Here is a 24,799-nt window from a genome sequence, read left to right on the forward strand (position 1 = left end):
ATATTTCAAAAACATTATTTAGCACTTAAATATAAAGTTGTCGGTAACACTTTAGAACAAGGTTCTATTTTTTAATAGAACATACAGTATGTTTTCTTCAGCAATGTTTACGTTTACGGAAGCACATTAATACATAATACAAAAATTGATTGCTAAAAATGTACCCTAAAAAATAAATACTGAGACATTAAAGGAGACTTTCAAATTTCACATTTAATTTTCAAAGTTTTACACTGTTACCAACAGAGTTCGTGTACAATTGTTTATGTTAAAGTTGCTTAAAAAAAGATAATTCTCCATTAAGTGTAAAAACAAATGGTGGTGGCATAGAGGGTTATAATCATGGATTGGATGTTTGCTTCAGTTTACATTAGACAAAATTTTAGATATTTACTTGCACAGAGAAAAGGCTCCTTTTTCTAACAATTTTAGAAGTGTGTACAGAACCTTTTTTTCATTAGCATTCAACTTGGATATGGCCTTCACACACGCCATTCTCCTAAAAGGGGAACAAGAAACAAATAACCTTTTAAAACATTGAAACATAACTATGAGACCAGCTATACTACTTACTACTAGTGACATATTGATCCGGACCTCACTCGTGGCATGCCTGATAGTGAAACAGTTAAAGATCTAAAACATCAGAATATTATTATGAGTAAAACTTGAACATTTAAAGGGGATAGTTCACTACAAATGAAATTTACTCACCCTCATGTTGTTCAAACCCATAACATTCCTTCATCTATGAAACACATAAGGAATGTTACTCAAAAATGTTCTTCAAGAGCAGAAATTTTTGAGGCAACCCGGCATAGCTTGGTACAGGCCTTTACACCGAGATCCAGATTACAGCTGCAGTACATCTGGACTGACAGCCTCTGTCACCGTTCACTTTCTTTGTATGGGAAAAAAGATGCATCAAAAGTAAATGGTGACTGAGGCTATCAGTCCCCAACATTCTGCCTTTTGTTTTCCATGGAAGAAGGAATACAGGTTTAGAACAATGTGAGGGTGAGTAAATTATGACAGAATTGTATTTTTTGGGTGAACTATCCTTTTAACACTGAGCAAAACATTTTAGTTTTGTGTACAGTTAACATCCCTATCCTCAACCTTCTCTCTTTTGTTCTCCTCATCTTTTTCTTTACAGGATTCCACGATCTCAAAGAACTCCCTCTCTGCAAGGGCCAGCAGTTCCTCTTCGTTCTCCTCCCCATCATCCACTTTTCCCCCATCTACTTTGCTCTGCTCAGAGAGGCTGCGTTCCTTCAGACACATCTCCCTTTGCTTAGCTTCCAGAATCTTCCCTCGCTTGGTCTCACGTTCAAACAGCTGCAATCAAGGTGAACACATTTTTTGGGGGGGAGGGAGGCATTAAACTTTAATTTTCCAGCCATTGATTTTTTTTTTAACAGTATACTTGAATGTGAGAAAACTAAAAAGTAAATGTTTTTGCACATGCGATGGTGTGTTTTTGTCTCACCTCTGTGACCAGGCTCTTCTCGTTCCTCTGCAGTGTGCACAGACCTGGAGTCATCTCTAGCATTGTGACTGTTCCAAGCCGAGATCCACAGCCCAGGAAACGGCCTTTATCTTGCACCCGGATGCTGTACATAGCTTCATAACAAACCTGTTAGAAAAAACACAAACATAAATAGAAGATGTGAATATTTCTTAAAACAGATAACAATTAGATGCTTGAATATGAGAAGTTTCAGGATGAGAGGAGAGTTCTCTTTCATCATCTCATGTTCGAGATCCACCTATGGGAAGGGCATCCGCACCTGACCACTGCAGAAGCATCCATTTGCACCAAGTCTAGCTAGACAGACAGAAACTCGTGTCCTATGCCAGGTAGGACCCACACCTTTTCTGGGTGCATTTAAGGACCTGCATGTGCTGCTGTTCCTCAGTTGACATTCGCTTCTCATGACCTCTGTTTACACTCTCAGCTCGGTTGGATTATTGAACATTCACTATTTGTCTACAGGAGGACACACCGTTAAGATCGGCCTCCGCCAGACGTGACTGTCTTGCTTCAGCCAGGTTAGCTGTGTTTTATTTGCTGCAAGCCGCCCACGCTCGCTTCCTACTACTCAGGCTGCCCGTCTTTCTCCCTCACCTTTTTCCCCTGCTCCACGGCTGCCCACCACAGATTTTATTGAGTTTTTCTCTACTATGGCGCTTTCTAAACCCACGGTTACCCCCGTGCCTGCCCGGCCACGTGTGGCACCCTCATCGCCGCCATTGACCCTCATCCTTTCTTTGTCGTTTGCATGGGACTCAAACATGCAGAGGAGGCTCTAGAATTCCCACGAAAATTGTAGCCACTGCCTGGTGCTCCCCAAAAAACTCAGGTGCCGGAGGCTCAAAGTGGCCACTACACAGTGCGCCAACCTCAAACTTTACGACTCTGAAGGTGGAAATGGTGATGACGACGATGCACTCCCAGGGGCCTCCCGGGGCACGGCCTCTCTCAGCTGGGCTGAACAATGTGACCCTGCGTTCCCCATGGACATTTTCTCAGGCGATCCCTCTTTCACCAACGAGCCGGCCGGTTCTGGTGATGAGGACGATGCGGCCCTTCTCAAGGGAGGATGAGGAGGCCATCCCGTCTTCCCTGACTCCCCAGGCTAGCGTCCCTGCAGCTTTACCCCAATCCGTTCCCATTGAATTTTGTGAGCGAGTGGCCGCTCGCCTCAGTATCGAATGGCCGGCCCTACAAAATGCCTCTGAACAAGAGAGGGACATGTACGACGGGAAACTCCTGGGACCCTCTCCTGGCCCAAGAAAACAACTCCTTCCTGTCCTCCCTGAGTGTGCTAAGCACATGAGGCATTGTTTGCTTTCACCGTGGCCAAGAAACTCCCCAACCCTACCTCCTCAGACTCTAAACGGAAACGGCCGGCCTGATGCACGGCCACAGGGGGCTTTGAGTCCAGGTTCTCGGGCCACCAGCCCCCCGGACTCCAGTTCTGTCCTCCAAGGTTTCCTGTTCAAAAAAAGGAGCTTTTCTTCTCTTGGTGGGGCCAGCCTTTCACAATTCAAGGAGGGGGCGAAAGTGCAATATCGCACATGTCTCAGATTACAGGGTCTTATGGCATCAGCTATTTTGCCTTTGGGCCTTCTGAGAATGATGGCATTCATGAAGTGGGTTTCATCCCTCCATTTCAGCCCATTTCTGACACTCCGTTACGGTGACGCGCTTGTGCACAGCAGCCCTGTGCCACTGAAGGAGCACAGATTTTTACACACGTGGGACCCCCCTGGGGGCAGTTATGTTGCGAAAAGTGGTAATGACAGACGCGTCCTTAACAGGGTGGGGAGCCACTCAGGAGGGCAGAATGGTGAATGGTTCGTGGCCAAGCGAACTCCATTCAGCCCACATAAATTATTTGGAGCTCATGACTGTATGGAAAGCTCTGAATCATTTCCCGCCCCGTGTTGGGCCTCATGTATTCAGATAGAAGACAAAGGCAGGCCTAACACAGTCGTAAAAACATAACTCAAGCCCCCACATTCCAAGTTGTAAATCTTACTGATAAAAATCGCGCCAAAATCAAACAAAGGGAGTCCAAAACAGACTACAAATCCCATGAAGCCTTGCTCTCAACTCCTATTGGATGAGGCACACAACAGAACGCACCTCAAACCATGACATCATCAGGAGTTGAAATACCTCTGAAATACTTTCGGGATTTGCTTCCAGCAACTTTGCTTGCAGTGTGTGGACGCAGTTCAATGCTGCTCTCATGTGCAGCCTCGTGGCACAAGGAAGTAACGTCCGACTTGAAACTGTAGCCATACAATCTCCATCTCGCTGTTGAGGACGAGTTGAGATTACTCTGTGTTCAACCGAACACTCTAACGGATCCGAAGGAGACCGCCAAGCAATTCGCATCTTCATCCGTTTGCCTACAGAAGTGAAGAGATTAAAGATTTCTCTTCCATCTTCAATCAAATCGACATTTCTGAGTTCTCCGCCAGCCCGCCGAGAATCAACAGCCGTACCGCCCGCCGATAGAGCGAGGAAACGGCCTCCCGTCATCACCCGAGCCTCAAGGAACCGGGTCAGAGTTAAAGGACGGAGGAAAACACATTCTACCTGTGTCCTCATGCGATTCAAGTAAGAGGTTTACGTCTGGGCAGAGATAGAATATTATAGTGTGCTATTCTTGTGTTTCAAGGTTTTTGCTTGTACAGTTTACGGACCGCCATGTTCACTCATTATTAATACTCAGGGTATTAATTATCACGATTTTGTTTTGCTTTATTGTGGTCCAACCAAATTGGACTGTTGTGCAATTTCGCCATCGACGGTGAGACAGGTAAACTGAGTTCATCCATTAAATAGTCAAAGTACGCGGGACTGTTTACGAGCCGTCCACCGCGTCTCTGAGCGATGAACTAACAGCTGCTTTCTCTCCCACGATCGCGAAATCGGCTTTAGGGCTGTCACTTCTCTCTCTCTCTCGTACTAACCACACACACACACACATGCAGGCACATGACCCCTCACAAACATTCTGGCACACATTTTGGCTCGTAGATAGCTTAAATGCTAAAGCCCAGCTTTGTCCCTAAGCTATCGTACAAGCGGTTACACGCGGTAACTGGTAGACGCCAGTCGCCATTGACTGGTTTCTCTCCGCCCCCATTCGTGGTCATATTCCCTGGCCTGGAAGTCTCGCGTGACATACTCTCCACGAGAGTCACGTCCGCCATTTTGTGCACGTCCCTCCTTACACACACACACACACTGTCACACACACACCTTATGTGTTATAGTATTATTTTTATTTCCATATCTAATCATATCACTGTTTAGTTTGTAGTTGTAAGTCGGAAGTTTATTGACTGCATTGTATTAATTATTAATTGATATTGCTGCATAAATAAACTTTGTTTATATTACAAAGAGAAGTGTTTTGGTTTGTTTCGCATATGCCTGTGTCATGCTAATGGGATGTCAGTGCTCGGATTCAAACCTTCATTCATTGTTTTTTTTCCTGAAAATCGATATTCTTCGGATGTCGATTTTCCTAAGAAAACAATCTAATATTGAGACTGTTTTACTATTTGGTTATTAGTCCCTGATTTCAGGGTGGTGCCCCGTCAATGTTAATCCTTATTAATATTCTATTGATTTTTGATAATTGATAATTATCTTTGATGATTGTTGAATTTGAATGATCAATAAGCTAGTGTTAATTTTAATTAATGTTTCATCGATGTTAACAATTAACGATTATCTTTGATAATTGTTGATTTAAAGGATTAAAAAAAGCTAACATTGATTCTCAGCAATGTTCTATTGATTTTACATTTACTACATTTACTCGAGCCCCATATGAGGTTTTAATGAGTTAGATTCAATTAATTAATTTAAATATTAATTAATAACTAAAGAAATAATTATTTCTGATAGTAGCACTGATCTAACAACCAGTAAAGCCCTACACCCGCTTGCAGGGACATCATGTGCTCATTCGCTGCGACAACATCACAGCAGTGGCACAAATAAATCGCCAAGGAGGCATGTGCTCTCCCAAGGTTCACGCTCTAGCTCACAGGCTTTTAGTGTGGAGCAGGCTGCACTTCCTGTTGTTACGTGCAACCCATGTTCCAGGCATTTTGAACAGGGGCACAGACCTTCTGTCGAGGGGGAACCCACTCTATGCAGACTGGCACCTCCACCCTCAGATAGTGGGCATGCTGTGGGAGAGATTCAGTCAGGCAACCTTAGATCTCTTCATCTTGCGCGAACACACCCATCCTATGTTCTTCTCGCTAAAGGACGAGGACGCACCCCTCGGCGTGGACACACTAGCCCATCCGTGGCCCAAAGTGCTGCTCTATGCATTTCTTCCCTTGTGCCTGATAGCCCCCACCATGGCCAGGGTGAGAGAGCATAGCCTGTCCCTCATTTTGATAGCACCCAGGTGGCCCAAGGCACCGTGTCTGGCAGAGATAATTCCTTTTTTGCATGCCCAGCCATGGCCCCTCCCGTTACGCACAGACCTCCTGTCTCAAGCGAACAGGGAGATTTACCACCCTCACATGGACAGGGTGGCTCTCTGGGCTTGGCCCGTGAGAGGGCAAACTTGAACATGATGGGGCTCCCCCCACGTGTGGTTGCCACTATACAGAATGCTAGGGCCCCTTCCACAAGCTCCCTATATGACTGTAAAAGGCGAGTGTTTGAAAGATGGTGTAATGGGCACCGTTCCACATCTTATCAGTGTTCAGACTCTGATATTTTGTGTTTTTTACAAAACCTTATGGATAATGGCAAGTCTTTTTCCACTATTAAGGTCTACCTGGTGGCTATTTCCGCTTGCCATGTTGGGTTTGGCAGCACAGCGGTGGGGCAGCACCACCTCATTCGTAGATTTATGAAGGGTGCCCGCTGTTCACTCCCAGTTACTAGGAAAACTGTTCCTGAGTGGGACCTCTCTATGGTGCTGGAGGCTCTATCTCAACAGCCTTTTGAGCCCCTGGGAAGCATTTCCCTAAAACTGATGTCTTTTAAGACAGTTTGCTCCTGGCCTTGGCATCTGCTAAATGTGTCAGTGATCTGCATGCACTCTCTGTTCATTCCTCGTGCACTAAATTCTCTCTTAGTGGGGATAAGGTTTTTATTAGGCCCAACCCGGCCTTTATGCCTAAATGCTTCCCTGCTTTCACCTGTGAGGTAATGGAGCTTTCCGCTTTTCACCCTCCTCCGTTCTCCTCTGCGGAGGATCAGAGGCTGAATGCTCTGTGTCCTGTGTGTGCCCTTCAGTTGTACATGGATAGGACCAGTACTTTTCGGAACTTTGCACTTCTGCCTGTGTACCATTCTCACTTTTGTGCTTCAGGGTTATCAGGCACATGATTATGGGACGTGACAAGCACCGCCTCTCTGAGGTGACTGCCCCCTGGCTTACAGGGCTTCACTGTGAGTGTATTGGGCAATCAGGGAGCTGTCCATATCTCCCAGAGGTGGATCTCGAACATGAGATGATGAAAGAGAACAATAGGTTACTATTCGTAACCCCGGTTCTCTGAAACATAGAGTGGAGAGATCCACCAAACTTGCCCCACTTGCTGCACGAGAAGCGGATATACTTACTGAGGAACAGCAGCACGTGCAGGTCCTTATATGCACCCAGGTAAGGGGCGGGCCCAACCTGGCATAGGACACGTGCTTCTGTCTGTCTAGCCAGACTTGGTGCGATTGGATGCTTCTGTAAAGGTCAGGTACGGATGCCCTTCCCATAGGTTGATCTCTCCCCTCGATGTTTCAGAGAACCGGGTTACGAATAGTAACCTATTGACAGTATTTAGGACCAACTTTGAGGCTGAGAGTGGGTTTTTTCTGGTTAAGCAGCAGGTCCCATGCATCCAGTGTGCCATCCATCTTCACCGTGTAGAAGACTGAGGGTCTGACTGGGCTCCAACAGCCATCTAACAGAGAGGCCTTGTGATACCTGTAGTAAGAGATTAGAAATACTGGCACCTGTGCAAGCAGTTAAACCAATCAGTGGGCGTTTTCAAACCATTGAGATTCCCTACTTTCATTGGTTAGTTTAGAAACTCCCATCCTGATTTCTACATAAAATACATAAAATGTAACCCTTAGAGGTGAAGTGTATAATTTATGTGCCACTACTGCCACCAAACAAAATTTCAAAGTTTCCAAGCAGGTTTCCCCAAACACTGCCCCCCTCGAGAGCTTGTTGATTTGAAATTGAGAACTTTTACACTAAATATTTATACTTGTAAAATGAAATTTACACTCACAGCCCTAAAGTTGAATGCTGCAATCTGCACTCACAGACAATAATCCAAAACCTGTGTTTTGAATTCAAAGTTGCAGACAAATAGTCACAAATGTGTAAAATGATGTTCATTTAAATACAACGACAGACACAAGCTTGTATTGCATATTTACTTTTGTACTTTAATTCAGTTTTGCAGTACAACATCAAATCGGCAATAACAACCTCTCAAATCTGCAATTGCAACTTCAAATCTTTCTGCCTTGACTTTTGCAAACAACTTTAAGACTTATATCTCTGCAGAACAAAAATGGGCTTTTCCCAATCAGTGGGCGTTTTCAAACCATTGAGATTCCCTACTTTCATTGGTTAGTTTAGAAACTCCCATCCTGATTTGGAAACGCCCACTGATTTCTACACTGAGATAACCTACTTTCATTGGATAGTTTAGAAACACTCATCCCGGTTTGAAAATGCCCCCAGATTTGTAAACACCCATTACTGTTCTGCAGAGACCTATACTTGACAACTTTTATGAAAAACCTGTAGCAAAACTCACTTGTGCACTTGTAAATCAAGATTTGGGAGAACAGACTACCGGTGCTGGACATGGGCGGTGCCAATTAAGTCATGACCAATCACAAGAGCTGGAACAAATGAGGCCGGACCAATCAAAATGGATCATAGTACTTACTTGATGGCTATCTACTTTGTATAGAATTCAGTGTAAGTTATAATTAATCTATTTTCCTGCTGTACCTGAGTTAGATATATAGAAATGTGCATTTTCTGGTGTTTTTAGTATTCGCTCAATTCCTTTATTTAGATGTCAACATGTGATTTAAATTTAAGTGCACATGTAATCAACAAATAATCTTGATTAAAGCAAGTAATCCTGGTCAGGTAATTATATATCTTAATAAGTTCTAAATTATATATCTTATTCTTAAGGTGTCAAGGTGTACTTTCTTAGTGCTTGATTTTAAGGATTGATTAGCTTGGACCGTTTGATAAAACAGTTTAGAGAGACACTGGAGCAAACGTACACCTTAAGTATGGAGGTGCAAGTTAGGACAAAAACTTTCAAAAGAAAAATATATAGCTGCACACTCTCTTACAAGTTTATTTTTGAAAAATAAATAAAAAAGAAACTTGTAAGAGAGTGTGCCGTTATATATTTTTCTTTTGATAAAACAGTTTAAACATACCTTTAACTAGAACTAAGAAATGAATTACTGTCATGTAAAAGACATTTAAAATGACCTGAGTTTTATTCTTAATGGATAAATATATGAACAGAGTCTCATTTCAAACAAGAATGCACTCTGTTTACAATATTATCTTTATTTCACAAGTGGGTTTCTTCCAATAATTACAGTAGCATTGCAATTCATCTAAGCAAGTACTGTATGACTTCTTTAGATGTAACATTAGCTTGCTAATTTGCAACAGTGCAATATCAGTTGCAACATCAAAGTAGAAATATAAGGGAAACGACTAACTGAAATAAAAATAATGAAATAATAAAGGCATGATTTTAATCTTCTGTAGATAGTCAGCAAGCGTGATTAATATAGTTAACCATTCATGTGAAAATGAGGAGAATTTTTGGAAAGAATAACACAAGTTGTTGTGCATTTTACACGTAAACATTTTTAATAATACAGAAGATGATTCAGAAAATGACTGAAATATAGCATAATGCTGCACTCTGACAATTTAAGGATTTGCCAGCTATCGTGTCTCTGGTGTTATCAATAATTCACTGTATTCAATAATTTTATCTGTTGGAACAGTTCTCTAGTGATAACTGAGATTTTCTTACTTCACTCTTATACCTTTTGATACCTAACCTATATTTCATGTTTTCATGGAAATATGGAACTTGTGGCATATGACAGCTGGCTGGATTGTTGCGTCCCATGTAGTTTTACTGAATGCAAACAACCTGCAGAAACATTTCTTCAGAGAATTCTCTCATTGCCATCCTTAGACAATACATGTGCAGTCTGTCGGTGCTGAGTTCTGCATTGATCAGCATGATCAAATAGTCTCATTTGATTTGTTACATGATCAATTCACTATTAATAATTTAATTGACAAGTTATTAAACTATCCTGCCACTGCATCAGCCAGCCATTGCCAGCACTGGACTTGTTTTGCTTACAAAAACGGCACTGGCACTGTTGCGTGACATCATCGCATTCTGAGATGATCTGTTTAGATTGGTCCGGCATCAGTCATTCCAGCTCTTGGGATTGGTAACGACTTCATTGGCCCCACCCAGCACCAGTAGTCTGTTATCTCAAATCTTGATTTACAACTGCACAAGTGAGTTTTGCTACAGGTTTTTTGCAAAAGTCAAGGCGGGAAGATTTGAAGTTGCAGTGGCAGATTTGAGAGGTTGTAACTGCGAAAATGATGTACAAAAGTAAATATGCAATACAAGTTTGTGTCTGTTGTATTTATATGAACGTCATTTTACACATTTGTGACTATTTGTCTGCAACTTTGAATTCAAAACACAGGTTGTGGATTATTGTCTGTAAGTGCAGATTGCATTCAACTTCAGATTTCACATTGGGGCTGTGAGTTTAAATTTCATTTTACAAGTACAAATATTTATTGTCCAAGTTCTCAAATTCAAATCTACAAGCTCTCGATTTTTGCAACAGATTAACCTTCATACTAGTCCCTCCCCAAACTCATGCCACTGGCTGAGCCAATGTTGCCATGTCAGGCTGGTAAGGAATTCTCAAACAAACAGAGCAATATTTTGATAGCGCCACAAAGCGCTTTTATTTTTTTAAATCAACCTATTGGATTACTTTGCGTAATAAGGAGGAGAAAGTTTTTAAAATGTAAAAAATTACATCACCTTTAAGGCACAAATGCAAAAAGCCAAAACTGATTATCTAAATTCATAATTTAATTGTGTGCTCCTTTGTTCACATGCTTTAATTACTTTCTGCTGTGCCAGAGACTATTTAGTCCGAGACAGACCACTTCTGTTAAAATGAATGGGAGAAATTTGAACACCTAACCGGTGTAGAAAAGGAAGTCCCGCCTTACAGTTAAAAGAGCCAATCACCTTTTAGATATAGACATCGCCTGTCAGTCAACTCGGGGAGGCGCATGCACATGAGCTGAACAAGCCTGAAAACTAGAGTTTTTTGTGTGATCTGAGCTTAAAAAAAAAAAAAACCTCACACACACAATTATGATACCATTGTTGTCAGATTTTACTCCTGATTTAAATATGTTCTTTGATAATAATCTTGACCAACAGTTTTGGAGATTTCAGACTTTGCCAGTTCAACTTTGTGCTCCAAAGATGGTCGCCGAGTAAACTGACTTGCCTTGAAAGAGATTTTGGCTTTGTCCATTTAAATTTAAGACATGTAGATTGCACATGCACATAGTCAAGTATAACCCATATGAGTGCTGTGAATGCTGGTCTATCATTACTTCAAAACTACTCAGAGGTTCTTACTTAGTAGACATGATGGATGACCCCTTGATGTCCTCTGACCAGATGCGAGCAGTCCAGTCAGCCACTGTCAGGAAGCACTTAGGATAGAAGGGGTTCCTCTGCAGAGCGTAAATGGGGCCATGGTGGCTGCTGTATATGCAGGCAATCTTGTCAGCTGGGGTTAGTGCCTTGAGATTGCATGTGACCACAAGACCCTGCTCTGTGCCAACCATGAACTTAGTGGGCTTGTGAAATCAAAAACAATAGATTTTTAAGTTCTCAGTGTTACCACAAAAAAATTTCTTGCAATGGAGTTTTTATTTTTTTTTTCATAGACAAATTCATTTTTAACAATAATTTATAAATCTTAAAAGACAGACATACCATGAAGAAAGAAAATGTTTTTATAAGAATAATATAGAAATGTATTACAGTATTTGGGACCTATAATGTGTTGGAAAATTTCAGTAAAGTTATTTTCTGAGGTATCGTTATGTTCTTGTCGTTTCAAGGGTTAATAAATGTATGAACAAACAGTTACCTGTCTTAACATTGCATACAAGCGCTTAACTCCATTTGCGGAGAGTGTGACAAAGCACATAACATTAGTCTACCTATAAACCTAATGAGTCATTACAAAAAACGTGTAAAAGTGTACTGCATCCGGTTGTGTTTTTATGTAAGGGGGTCTATAATTTATTAGCCAACTATTTTTTCACTCACATTCATCTCCACAAAATCCATGGGATGATGGTATTCAGGTTTGAAATGCTCCTTGCGTGAGACGATTTTTTTGACACACCTTACAAACTGTGTAACCATCACCAACATTTTAAATACCCAAAGAATTCCCACACTATGAACTACAATCTCTTGGGTGGGGGAAATAGAGGTTCAAGCTCTGACAATCGCTGTGCAGCGCTCTCTGAGTGAAAGAGGAATTTATTTATTGTTGTAAATGTAGGCAATTGTTTCTTAATTGAACTGATGGAAACATTAATTCCTTTACTTGAATTTAAGGAAAAATGTTACTAGGGTATAATCCAGAGAACAATTTTTCTGGAATTCTGGCTCCGGCATGCGTTTATAAAGAAGGCTCCTCTGCAAATTTTCCAGAAAATTCACAACATCAAAGTCCAGTGTGAATGCAACTAGAGAAAGTGGGCGGGCACTGTTGTGATTACCTTAAGTCCTGACTCAGTTAAAAGAGCCAATCGCCTTTTTCATAGAGGCATCTGTTTGTTTAAAATGTGCACGCGCGTAAGGATGACCAGCCAAAAATACAGTTTTTAGAGTGATTTAAGCAATGATGATACTGTTGTTGTCAAGTCATTTTTATTTGTATAGCCAAGCGCCTTAGTCAGCTTTACAGAAAATCATGCATTAACAGAAAATGAAACTGTAATATCTATAAAGTCTTAGAGCCATCATTGTGTAGTTTCATTAAATACGATTGTGAATTGTATATAAAAATAAGTAATTAAGTAATAATTGTATTTAGAAACCCAGTGAGCAAGCCAAAGGCGACTGTGGCAAGGAACACAAAACTCCATAAGATGTTGGTTAATGGAGAAAAATAACCTTGGGAGGAACCAGGCTCACTGTGGGGCCAGTTCCCCTCTGGCTAACAGCATGAATATAATGCCAATATTACTTAAATATGTGTAGTGCAAGTCATGGTTTAAAATTATTAAACTAAGTAAGTGTTAAACAAAGATTTTGACATAAGTTGGAAGACATCGGCTGCATTTAGTCATCATCAGACACGTAGCAGTGGAGTCCAACACCAAGCAGGAATGGAGCTGTATCTGGCCGGTTCTGGTGACCTCGGGATAGGAGTTCCGAGGTTGAGACAGGGGTACAAATAGAATAATATTAGCATAGATGCCATTCAATTTTTTGCAGAGTTATAGATCATGGTCAATGTTTCTGGTTCTGGCAGACCTAACTAAAGCAACCTAATTGTGAGTTGATGGATAAATTAGGTGTACGCCTGGCTAAATAGATGAGTCTTCAATCTAGTGTGTCTGCATCCCGAACAGTGTTAGGGAGACTATTCCATAGTTTAGGAACCAAATAGGAAAAGGATTTACTTCCTTTTGAGGATTTTTATATTTTAGGATCTATTAACAGGCCAGAATTTAGCGATTGTAATGAACATGATGGAATATAGCATGGTAGAAGGTCACTTAAGTACTGTGGAGCTAGGCCATTCAAAGTTTTGTATGTAGTTAACAGAATTTTCAAATTAATACGAAATTTAACAGGTAGCCAATGTAACGACGATAAAATGGGGCTAATATGATCATATTTCTTGGTTCTAGTCAGCACTCTGGCTTCTGCATTTTGAACCAGTTGAAGTTTATTTATTGAACTTGCTTTACATCCTCCCAGTAATGCATTACAATAATCTAGTCTTGAGGTCATGAACGCATGAATACGTTTTTCGGCATCAGCACCAGAGAGCATGTGTCGAAACTTAGCAATATTTCTTAGGTGGAAGAATGCTGTTCTATAAACATTGGAAATTTGATTTTCAAAGGACAGATTGGTATCAAATATAACACCTAAGTTCTTCGCTGTTGAAGACAATGTAACATTACATCCATCGAGAGTCAAATTATATTTTAGCGGCTTATTTTTAGAGGTTTTTGGTCCAATAATTAGTTCCTCTGTTTTGTCGGAATTGAGTCCAATCCAATCTTTGATTTCATTGATACACTCTGCTAATTTGGAGAATTGTGAAATTTCATCTGGTTTCAAAGAAATATAAAGATGGGTATCATAGGCATAACAGTGGAAACTTATTCCACGATTCCTGATAATATCTCCCAGGGGAAGCATATATAAGGAGAAAAGCAGAGGCCCTAAACGGATCCCTGTAGCACTTCATACTTAACTTTTGTTTGATTTGACAATTCCTCATTACATAGACACAGTGGTAGCGGTCTGCTAAATAGGACCTAAGCTATGCTAATGGGAGTCCACAAATGCCAACATAATTTTCTAGCCTATTCAAGAGAATGTCGTGATCTATCGTGTCGAAGTCAACACTAAGATCTAAAAGTACTAGAAGAGAAATGCAGCCGCGATCAGATGATAAGAGCAAGTCATTTGTAACTCTGATAAGTGAAGTCTCTGTACTGTGGTGGGGCCTAAATCCTGTCTGAAATTGTTCATATATATTATTTCACTGTAGAAATTAACATAGCTGGGAGGACACTACCTTTTCTAGTTTTTTTGACACAAAGGAGATTTGAAATCTGTCTATAATTAGCCAGTTCTCCAAGTTGTGGCTTCTTAATAAGCGGTTTGATAACTGCCATTTTAAAGTTTCTTGTGACATGTCCTAAGGAGAGCGAGCAGTTAATAATATTAAGAAGAGGTTCTGAGATTACAGGGAATACCTTTTAAGAGCTTAGTTGGTATTGGATCTAACATACATGTTGTGGCTTTTGATGTTTTGATAAGTTTTGTTAGCTCTTCATGTCCTATGACAGCGAAGGATTGAAGTTGGACGTGAGGAAAATTATGAGACAGTGTTTTCTGAGGTACTGTGATAGATGATTGCATAATGCCAATTTTATTTCTGATTATTTACATTTTATCAGTAAAGAAAATCATGAAGTCATTACTATTGTGCTGCGACGGAATATCTGGTTCAGTCAAGGCTTTTTTCCTAACCAATTTAGCCAAAGTACTGAATAAACACCTAGGATTGTTGTGGTTATTTTCTATGAGTTTGCTAAAATATGCTGACCTGGCAGCTTTTAGTGCCTGTCTGTAGCTACAGACACTATCCATCCATGCACTGTGAAATACCTCTAATTTTGTATTCTTTCACTTGCGCACCATTTTCTGAGCTGCTCTCTTGAGAGGATGAGTGTGATCATTGTACCATAGTGCAGGGCTTTTTCTTTAATTTTCTTTAATCGAAGGGGGGTGACACTATCAAGAGTGCTAGAGAAGACTGTACTTATATTTTCTGTTATTTCATCAAGTTCTTCTAGACTTTGGGGCTTAGTAAGTGTATGAGTTAGATCTGGAAGATTATTAGTGAAGCTATCTTTTGTGGTCGAAAGAATAGTTCTACCTGAAAGATAGTGTGGTGTAGATTGAGTAAAGTAGCTGATTGCAGCTAACAAGGTAATGATCTGAGATGTCATCGCTTTGCGGTAGAATTTCTATAGTATCAACATCAACTCCATATGACAGAATTAAATCTAGAGTAAGATTACGATGAGTTGGTCCTGTCACATTTTGTCTAACTCCAAGAGAGTTGAGAATATTGATAAATGCTAATCCCAATGTGTCATTTTCATTATCTATGTGAATGTTGAAGTCACCAACAATTAAAGCTCTATCTACAGTAACTATTAGATCTGATTTGAAAATGTGCAAATTCACCAAGGAAATCAGAATAAGGCCCGGGTGATCTATATACTGTAGCTAGGGCAAAAGACAACATACAAAAACGTTTTTTTATTTATATCTGACAGTATCACATTAAGCATTATCACTTAAACTTATATCCTGTCCTCTGAGTAACACCAAAAATGTCACTGTAAATTCTAGCAACACCTCCTCCTCGACCCTTCCGACAAGGCTCATTATTATAACAATAACCTGGGGCAGTAGATGCATTTAAACTAATATATTCATCCCGTTTAAGCCAGGTTTCAGTCAAACAGAGCACATCCAATCTATGATCTGTAATAATTTCATTTACAATTAGTGCTTTGGTTGAAAGAGATCTAATGTTTAGTAGCCCTACCTTTATATGATGTTTATCTTCAAAAAAAAATTTTTTTTTCAAGTTTGACCTTAATCAAATTTTTTTGGTGGGGGGTGTTTTTGGTAGTTTGGGAAACAGACACAGTCTCTATATGATATCTAGGTGATACAGTCTCTATGTGTTGTAGTTTATGTGACCTGTGTGACGTCTCAAGGAAGCTAGCAGACGTTCGGATTAGTCAGTTTGTCTGCTTCCTTACCTGGGCCCCAATTAGTCAAATACTATCACTATTGAGACTATGAGCCAAATTACTAGAGAGAAGAGTGGCACCTTCCCTGGAGGGATGGTGTCCGTCTCTCTTTAGCAGGTCAGGTCTACCCCAAAAACTCTTCCAATTGTCTATGAATCCTATGCTATTCTCCAGACACCACTCAGACATCCAGCCGTTCAGTGACACTAATCTACTATAAACCTCATCACCACAATAAGCAGGGAGGGGGCCCGAGCATATCACACACCTGTTTAACATTATCTTTAGTGATCTCTGTCTGGCGAAGCCGGACATCGTTAGTGCCGACATGAATAACAATTTTAGAAAATCTGCATTTAGCATTAGCAAGCACTTGTAAATTTGATTTGATGTCAGATGCCCGAGCCTCCAAAATGCATTTAACAATGGTGGCTGGAGTCTCTATTTCCACGTTCCTTACAATAGAGTCACCAATAACAAGGGCTCTTTCAACATGATTCTCAGTTGGTGCATAAGTGGGGAGAATCGATTGGAAATCCTACCAGGAACAGAAGAGTGGTGTCGCTTTGCTGAGCGAGTATGCCGCCGAGACGTCACCCAAATGCCCTGCTGCAGGAGCTCTTCAGCCGGAACCAAAGTGTGTGTGTTGCTTTCTGTACTACCCGCATACGAAACAGTATCTACAGGCTTCTCTTTCTCACTGACTTCCACTAGCGTTCGGATGCGTGTCTCTAACTCATTAAACTTCTCTGTCAGCCTGACTAATTCCTTACATTTATCACATTTGAATCCCTCACTGCTGACGGAAGAAGCTACAGTAAACATGTGACATGCAATGCAGGAAGCAATAACATGAACGGGTGCCATGACTTACCGCAATTGTTTGTTGTTGTTGTTGGTTGTTCCTGAACGGCGAGGGTTTGAGATCGATGTGAATCCCTCACGCAATTGTTTGTTGTTATGGTTGATCTTGACAAGCGGTGCTTTGAGATCGATGCAGTAATCCGTGTAACACAGAGGAGAAAACTGGTGTGCGCTGTAAAATGCACGCAGTTTAATCACGATAAAAATAGAAAGCGCATGCAAGTGGAAAATGCACGCAGTTGAATCGCGATAAGAGAATAATGCGGGGGAACCCGATGCACGCTGAAAAATGGCAGATATTAAAGATTAAAAGCTGAAAACAGATAGATAAGCAATGCTAAAAAAAGCTAGCAGGCTACAAACACAGACTCGAGCTAGGTGCCAGCAGCAACAGGAACAGGAAGTGAGTCTGTGTTTGTAGCCTGCTAGCTTTGTCAGATTGTATTGCTGATTTGAAATATATTATTAAAACATAATCTGGACAACTAGTTTTGGAGATTTTGGTCTTTCCCCATTCAAGTAGATAGAAGCTGTACTTGTATGACTTTTGCCTACGTAGAACATTGCTGCCCTGAGGCTTTCCAATATGTCTACCGAGTGAAGTGACATGTCTTAAATGGACTTTGAATCAATCTTACCATAGTTGTCTCAAAATCCATTGAGATTGCACCAAGGGCATCCTCAAGGTTCCCCTTCTTATTAGGATCCAGCACGAGTCTCTCGATGGGCTTACTCATGTTACGAATGTCCCACCACAGTACCTGGTGTCAAATGCGTGAGTGCTTCTTTAAGATTACAATATTTTATACTTTATAAAGTTTTAATAAAGGTTCATTTGCATAGGGTGCAAGGCAAAGCTCTAATCTAGTTTAAAGTTTGCTGTGTTTATTTGATAGTTTTGCACTGTTGTGTCACTGCATACAAACCTGGCCATCTGTAGAAGCTGAGAATGTGTCCCCTGTCGAATGCAGCCAGATGACTTTGTACACTGGGTTTCTATGGCTGTGCTCAATGGCTGACATCTCTACTGGCTGGCTGCCGCTCCGTGTGTCCCAATAGACTGGAAATTAGGCAAAAGACAGAGTGGTAATGTACAAGTTTACAAACACATGCTTAATCATAGTTTGAAAAGTCTCTATGCCTTTACATAAAGATATCTACTGATGCCACTTCAAACTACGTACCAATATAATCATTGCATTCTATTCCATACCAAAGGCTATTAGTCCGGCCATAAGACCTAAAGATTGTCTGAGCTTAACAAAAGGAATTTAAAGAGGCACATCTGGCTTATACTCTATAACAAAGCAGTTCAGACATGGAAGAAAGTACTTTTCCATTAACCACAGAGGTCCTCAGGATATTAAACCCACCAATTTGACCGTTGTAGCTTCCTCCAACAAGGATGTGAGAATCTTTGGGGTTGTACTCCAGACAAACAAGCGGAGATACAGGTTTCAGAGTCATCTCTGGTTTACAGGGGTTTTCTAAAGGGACAAAAAAAAAATCTTTATTTAATACTTTTGTTCTTGTCAATAGTGTCACATGCTGCAGTTGCATGTGTGCAATGTGGTTAAAAAGTGATTTGATTTGTAAAAGTCCAATATTACAAAATAGACTGTGTACCAATGTCCCAAATGTAGGAGTCGAAGCTCATGTCTTTGGGTGCTCTCTGAAACTCCAGGCAAGAGTACGCAACAGCAAGCTTATGGTTACTATTTGGATGCCAGGACAAACAGGTGGCTGTGCGCTTCACTTTATTTGGGTCTCTAGAGAAAACCACAGTGCAGAGATTGGAACAGATAAGTTGGAAATTCAGGTTACAGGACAATGCCCACATTCCCAGATAATGTATGTCTGGGAATGTATTCATACTACTCATCTGCATACCTAAAGAACATACTTTTTTAGCAGCAGAGAAGTTTATTTTTCATCAGATGCAGTACATACACTCTCTGAGCACTTTATTAGGAACACCGGTACCTACTTATTCATGCAATTATCTAGTCATATAATCATGTGGCAGCAGTGCGGTGCATAAAATCATGCAGATACAGGTCAGGAGCTTCAGTTAATGTTCACATCAACCATCAGAATGTGGAAAAAATGTGATCTCAGTAATTTTGACTGTGGTAAAATTGATGGTGCCAGATGGGCTGGTTTGAGTATTTCTATAACTCCTGATCTCCTGGGATTTTCACGCACAACAGTCTCAAGAGTTTACTCAGAATGGTGCCAAAATCAAAAAACATCTAGTGAGCCTTGTTGATGAGAGAGGTCAATGGAGAATGGCCAGACAGGTTGGAGCTGACAGAAGGGCTACAGTAACTCAGGTAACCACTCAGTATAACTGTAGTGAGCAGAATAGCATCTCAGAATACACAACACGTAGAATCTTGAGGCGGATGGGCTACAACAGCAGAAGACCTAGTCAGGTTCCACTTCTGTCAGCCAAGAACAGAAAGCTGAGGCAGCAGTGGCCACAGGCTCACCAAAACTGGACAGTTGAAGACTGGGAAAACATAGCCTTGTCTGATGAACCTCGATTTCTTCTGAGGCACTAAGGGCAGAAATTGTCACCAACAGCATGAATCCATGGACCCAACCTGTCTTTTGTCAACAGTCCTGGCTGATGGCGGTGGTGTAATGGTGTGGGGAATGTTTCCTTGGCACACTTTGGGTCTGTTAATATCAATTAATTATCGTTTGAATGCCACAGCCTATTTGAGTATTATTGCTGACCATGTGCATCCCTTCATGACCACAATTTACCCATCTTCTAATGGCTACTTCCAGCACAATATTACACCATGTCACAGAGCAAAAGTCATCTCAAACTGGTTTCATGAACATGACAATGAGTTCATTGCTCTTCTGTGGCCTTCCCAGTCACCAGATCTGAATCCAATAAAACACATTTGGGATGTGGTAGAACTGGCAAATCTGCATAAATTGCACGATGCAATCATGTCTGCATGGACCAGAATCTCAAAGGAATGTTTCCAACATCTTGAAGAATTCATGCCACAAAGAATTGAGGTTGTTTTGAGAGCCCAGTATTAGTGTTAGTATTACCCAGTATTAGTATAGTGTTCCTAATAAAGTTCTCAGTGAGTGTACTCTGACAGTACTCCATTTCGGACATAGCAACGGTCCCAAAGCAGCTTTACTTTACAGAAAGTGGATTTTTTTATTTTTTTTATAGTGCCTTATATATCCCTCAGTAAGCAAGCTAAAAGCAACCATGGCACAGAAAAATGTCTTAAGATGTTAAATAGATGAGATAGAAACCTTGGGAGGAACCAGTTCTTATCTGGGGAAGACACCATTAACATTTTCTGTTTTGTTATTTTCAGAATGTTAAGAATATTGTTGGAATGTTTTAAAATGCATTCACTTAATTTGGACAACTATAAAATAAGCTTTATTTACTGCCCAAATCATGCCTATGTTGGTAGTCCTAATGTGTTCTAATGAGTGTGCTCACCTGAAGACATTGATGAACTTAGCTGTTGGCTGTTCTTCCGTTTCCTCAACGACCTCTTCATCCTCAAAATACTCTTGGTAGATGTCAGTGGCATTGTTCTGCTTAATACAGTGATCGATGAGCTGCGGTGGGCAGGAAGACAAGACTGAGACTCAGAATCAGCAGTTTATGAATTCTGCTGAGGACACACTGAGTCAGGTTTAGTGAGCAGTTGTTCTGAGAGATATGTCGATGAAGATTGAATCCTAAACCAACATCTGCTCAACCCCCTCATCTCCCTTTTTCTAATAGAGATTAATCACATGAGAATGAAAATTCTGTCATTCATGTATTTTTTTATTTATTTTTTTTACACAGACTTTTCTCATTCAAGGAGCACAAAATGAGATATTAGTCAGAATGTTCACCTTTCTCAGTCACCATTCACTTTCATTGTATGGAAAAAGATGCATTGAGAGTGAATGGCAACTGAGGCTAACATTCTGCCCTTTTGTGTTTCATGGAAGAAAGAAAGTCATGTGGATTTGGAATGATATGAGGGTGAGAAAATGATGACATAATTTTTTATTTTTGGGCAAACAACTATTATTTTTAACTTGACAAACTTTATTAAATTAGTCAAAACTGTGTGCTTCTAGGGGGAAAAGTCAATACACAACAGATTTAAATTATAAGCCCATTTAATTTCACAGTGCCTGTACTGATATAATGCTTGTGTTTATCGTGTAAGACACTCACACTTGAAAGATGCTGGATAGTGTTCTGATAATGCTCATCCTTCTCCACCTTCTTTTTGTAGCGGTTTGTCACATCCATGTTCTCTGAGTTGACACTTTTTGGCCACCCCCCCTCAACATGGTTTATTCCTTGTGACACAGATTCCATGCTGTTTGTGTTCACCTGAAAAGGTCAAGTATTTTATAGTAGACAGAATGATTGACACAACTTCTGTCAAGTCACTTTACATTTCCACATTACATATAACAACTTTCATTATTACACAGCTATTACATTACTTGATTCTAATTGGTCAATCTAAGCATTTTGCTGTCAAATATTTTTGTAAAATGACCACTTAACTGTATAATTTACTGTTGTCCTAGGCAACCAATTTCCTACATAGCTCAATATTTAATGGCAATTTATTTATTTATTAGCTCAGTAGCTGTGTAATATGCTTCACGTCAGGGTCAGGGTTTGTGATAATAACTGGCTGATTGTACATTAATCTTTACTTAATAAGTCATTAAAAGACATTATATAATACTTAATAGACCAATAGTGTACATTGTAATATTTATAGGAAAATATACCTCTACTTGAATGTACAATAGTTAATGATCTGTTAAGAAAAATGTATAAATCTTTATTAATTTTGTTAATGACAGTAATTACAAAGTCACCCATGGGGTAAGCCAAAACAGTCTCGGAAGGAAATTGGTACTTTAATTCACCAAAGTGGCATTCAACTGATCACAAAGTATAGTTAGGACACTACTGATGTAAAAAAAAAAAAACAGCACCATCATTTGAAAAAAGTAATTTTTGATCAAATCTAGACAGGCCTCATTTCCAGCAGCCATCACTCCAACACCTTATCCTTGAGTTTGAGAAATAGACGCCTCACATGTCCTCAGCTGACAGCTTCATTGAATTTTACCCGCTCAACACCAGTTTCATGTACAACAGTTAAGAGAAGACTCAGGGGTGCAGGCCTTATGGGAAGAATTGCAAAGAAAAAGCCACTTTTGAAACAGAAAAACAAAGAGAAAAGGTTAGAGTGGGCAAAGAAACAGACATTGGACAACAGATAATTGGAAAAGAGTGTTATGGATCTTAACCCCACTGAGCTTTTGTGGGATCAGCTAGACTGTAAGGTGCGTGAGAAGTGCCCGAGAAAACAGCCACATCTATGGCAAGTGCTACAGGAAGCGTGGGGTGAAATGTCACCCGAGTATCTGGACAAACTGACAGCTAGAATGCCAAGGATCTGCAAAGCTGACATTGCTGCACATGGAGGATTTTTGGATGAGAACACTTTGAAGTAGTTTAATAATAATTTTTCACGTTATTAAAGTCCTCACTATACATTGTGATCAGTTGAATGCCACTTTGGTAAATAAAAGTACCAATTTCTTTCCATAAGAGCAAAATCTGTACATTATTCCAAACTTTTGGCCACCAGTGTATGGCTCACTGCTGATCACATAATTTGTTGTTTGTCTTACCTCATGCTCAGACATTTTCTGTGAGCACTGTGTGCCAACAATACATAGATCCTCCTCAATAAAGTTGGCCTCCAATGAGGGATTAGGCGGAATGTCCACATGAAGCACAGCACTTTCTGAAAAGTTACACGGGTGGCCAAACTCACAGCACTTTTTTGTGTACACGTACATAATCTCCATTTTGAATGCTGAAGGTGAAAACAGTGGGAGAAGAAGGTGTCAATCATAACCAGTCAAAAGGTTGTACACTTTCAAATGAATTATGCTCCTCGTGGTCTTAAATACCTTTTGATCTAAAGGTTTATGCTTACATGCTTGAAATAAGTTTTGTACACTGCATATATGGGAATTCCTTCAATAATAGCAAGCATCCTATGTAATATAGGCAAAGGGTGGCAACTTCAAAGAAGCTAATATTTAAGATAGTTTAGATTTTTTAATATTTTTAGTGACTTCATTACTCCCATATTTGGAGTTGTTATTGCATAGTTTTACTTTTTATTTTAAAATGTGGAAAATAGTACAGAAAAAGACTTTTGACTTATGAACATGCAGTGTTTAACCCTATGCTAGCAGCAATAAACTGTCCAAGTAAACATCAGGAAACCAAATTATTTAGGTCTTTGAATCAGAAAATTATCATGAAATTGTTTGATTGAACAGTTTAGACTAAAAAAAGATGTAAAATATAAACCAACCAAAAGTCGTTTGTAAGGACGTTTGTGTGATTCACATGTAAACAAATACATTTCATAGTAGTCTAATCAATTCAGTGTATGATACAATTCTGTCTTTGCAAAGTGGGATGGTAATGACTAGTATATACCTATGTATTTGATAGGCGTTCTCTTTTTTTTAACCAAAATAAGTGAAATCGCGTAGTAGTGAGAATCAATGAATTGATAGTTGGTTTTCGCTCTCCATTTGACTGCAGTTCGACAATAGAGCCACTAGAGAGCACTAATAGTGACCGCTAAACACTCCTAAAAGAGTAACAGATAATAGGCACGTCATTCAGCTCATTCAGCACAACTGCTAAACTTTACTTTACAGATAATTTCATCCTTATGTATGCGATATATATTCGATTTTTTTTAAACATTATACTTTTAAAGATATTTAAGTTTTATGTTTGAATGTCTACTGTTTACTTACCTTGACAGAATGTTCAGTATTCAAAATGTAACTGACAGCGATGACATCATCACAATGTTTGAATACTAAATAATGATTGGTCTACATTACACAATATTAACATACCTTCCATAGTCTGGTAGCACTGTGCTGTGATCATTCAGAAGGAGGTCTTTGACTTGGGTCATATGATGGCATAATTTAATTTTTAAGCTTTCTTCTGACATCTGTAATGTGTGTATTAGTAAATTTAATTTTTATTTTTAACATTTAAATTAATTAAAAACTATTTCATAATATGAATTTATGAAACTACTTTTATAAGTCACTCATGGCAAGAAAGTACATACTTTTTATTGTATATGTCTCATGTAGTATTTTACCTTCAAGTTTGTAATCCCAATCTGCATTCTGTCTGCTGCTCCTCTGAGCGCCTCCCAGAGAATGAACAAAAGTAACGGCAGGAGACAAATCATTCCTTTTTCAATATAAAAATGTTTATTACATTTTGTTTGACTGTTTGCATAGACTGAACAGATAAAACAAAGGACAAATCCAAGATTGACATTATTAACATTATGGAATTGTACAGCTAAAAATGGAATCAGATGCAGTGGGGTCCAAAATTTTGAGACAAATAAAATAAAAATATTAAAAATTGTATTAGCATACCAATTTGAGTGAAAAGTGAAAATAAAAAAGTAATATGATTTTTAGTCTATCCAAGGAAATCTGGTCACTGGTTAACGGTCACAAATTTGCTCGAGTGACCTATAAATGGGGCAGAATTTTTATGATTTTAGAATTTTTCAATGTGGTCTTATATTATACCCCACTGTACACTGGCAGCCAAAAGTTTG

At 39.7% G+C, this 24,799-nt stretch overlaps 1 protein-coding gene across 1 annotated transcript; it reads right to left on the reverse strand.

Annotated features, from left to right (window-relative positions):
• Positions 1 to 44: 44 nt before the first annotated feature.
• LOC127423582 (dynein axonemal intermediate chain 2-like) lies at positions 45 to 24,799 on the reverse strand. Its single transcript, XM_051668024.1, has 14 exons — positions 24,323 to 24,799; positions 24,066 to 24,166; positions 22,806 to 22,993; positions 21,316 to 21,477; positions 20,578 to 20,699; positions 18,717 to 18,859; positions 18,464 to 18,577; positions 18,017 to 18,150; positions 17,729 to 17,851; positions 11,263 to 11,486; positions 7,343 to 7,478; positions 1,490 to 1,636; positions 1,120 to 1,338; positions 45 to 499 (listed from the first exon to the last, which is right to left on the reverse strand). The coding sequence occupies exons 2-14, from the start codon at positions 24,097 to 24,099 to the stop codon at positions 458 to 460; spliced, it is 1,788 nt and encodes a 595-aa protein (XP_051523984.1). The 5' UTR covers positions 24,100 to 24,166; positions 24,323 to 24,799; the 3' UTR covers positions 45 to 457.

Source organism: Myxocyprinus asiaticus, chromosome 32 (assembly GCF_019703515.2).
Source record: "Myxocyprinus asiaticus isolate MX2 ecotype Aquarium Trade chromosome 32, UBuf_Myxa_2, whole genome shotgun sequence".
In the NCBI taxonomy this organism is placed as follows: domain Eukaryota; kingdom Metazoa; phylum Chordata; class Actinopteri; order Cypriniformes; family Catostomidae; genus Myxocyprinus; species Myxocyprinus asiaticus.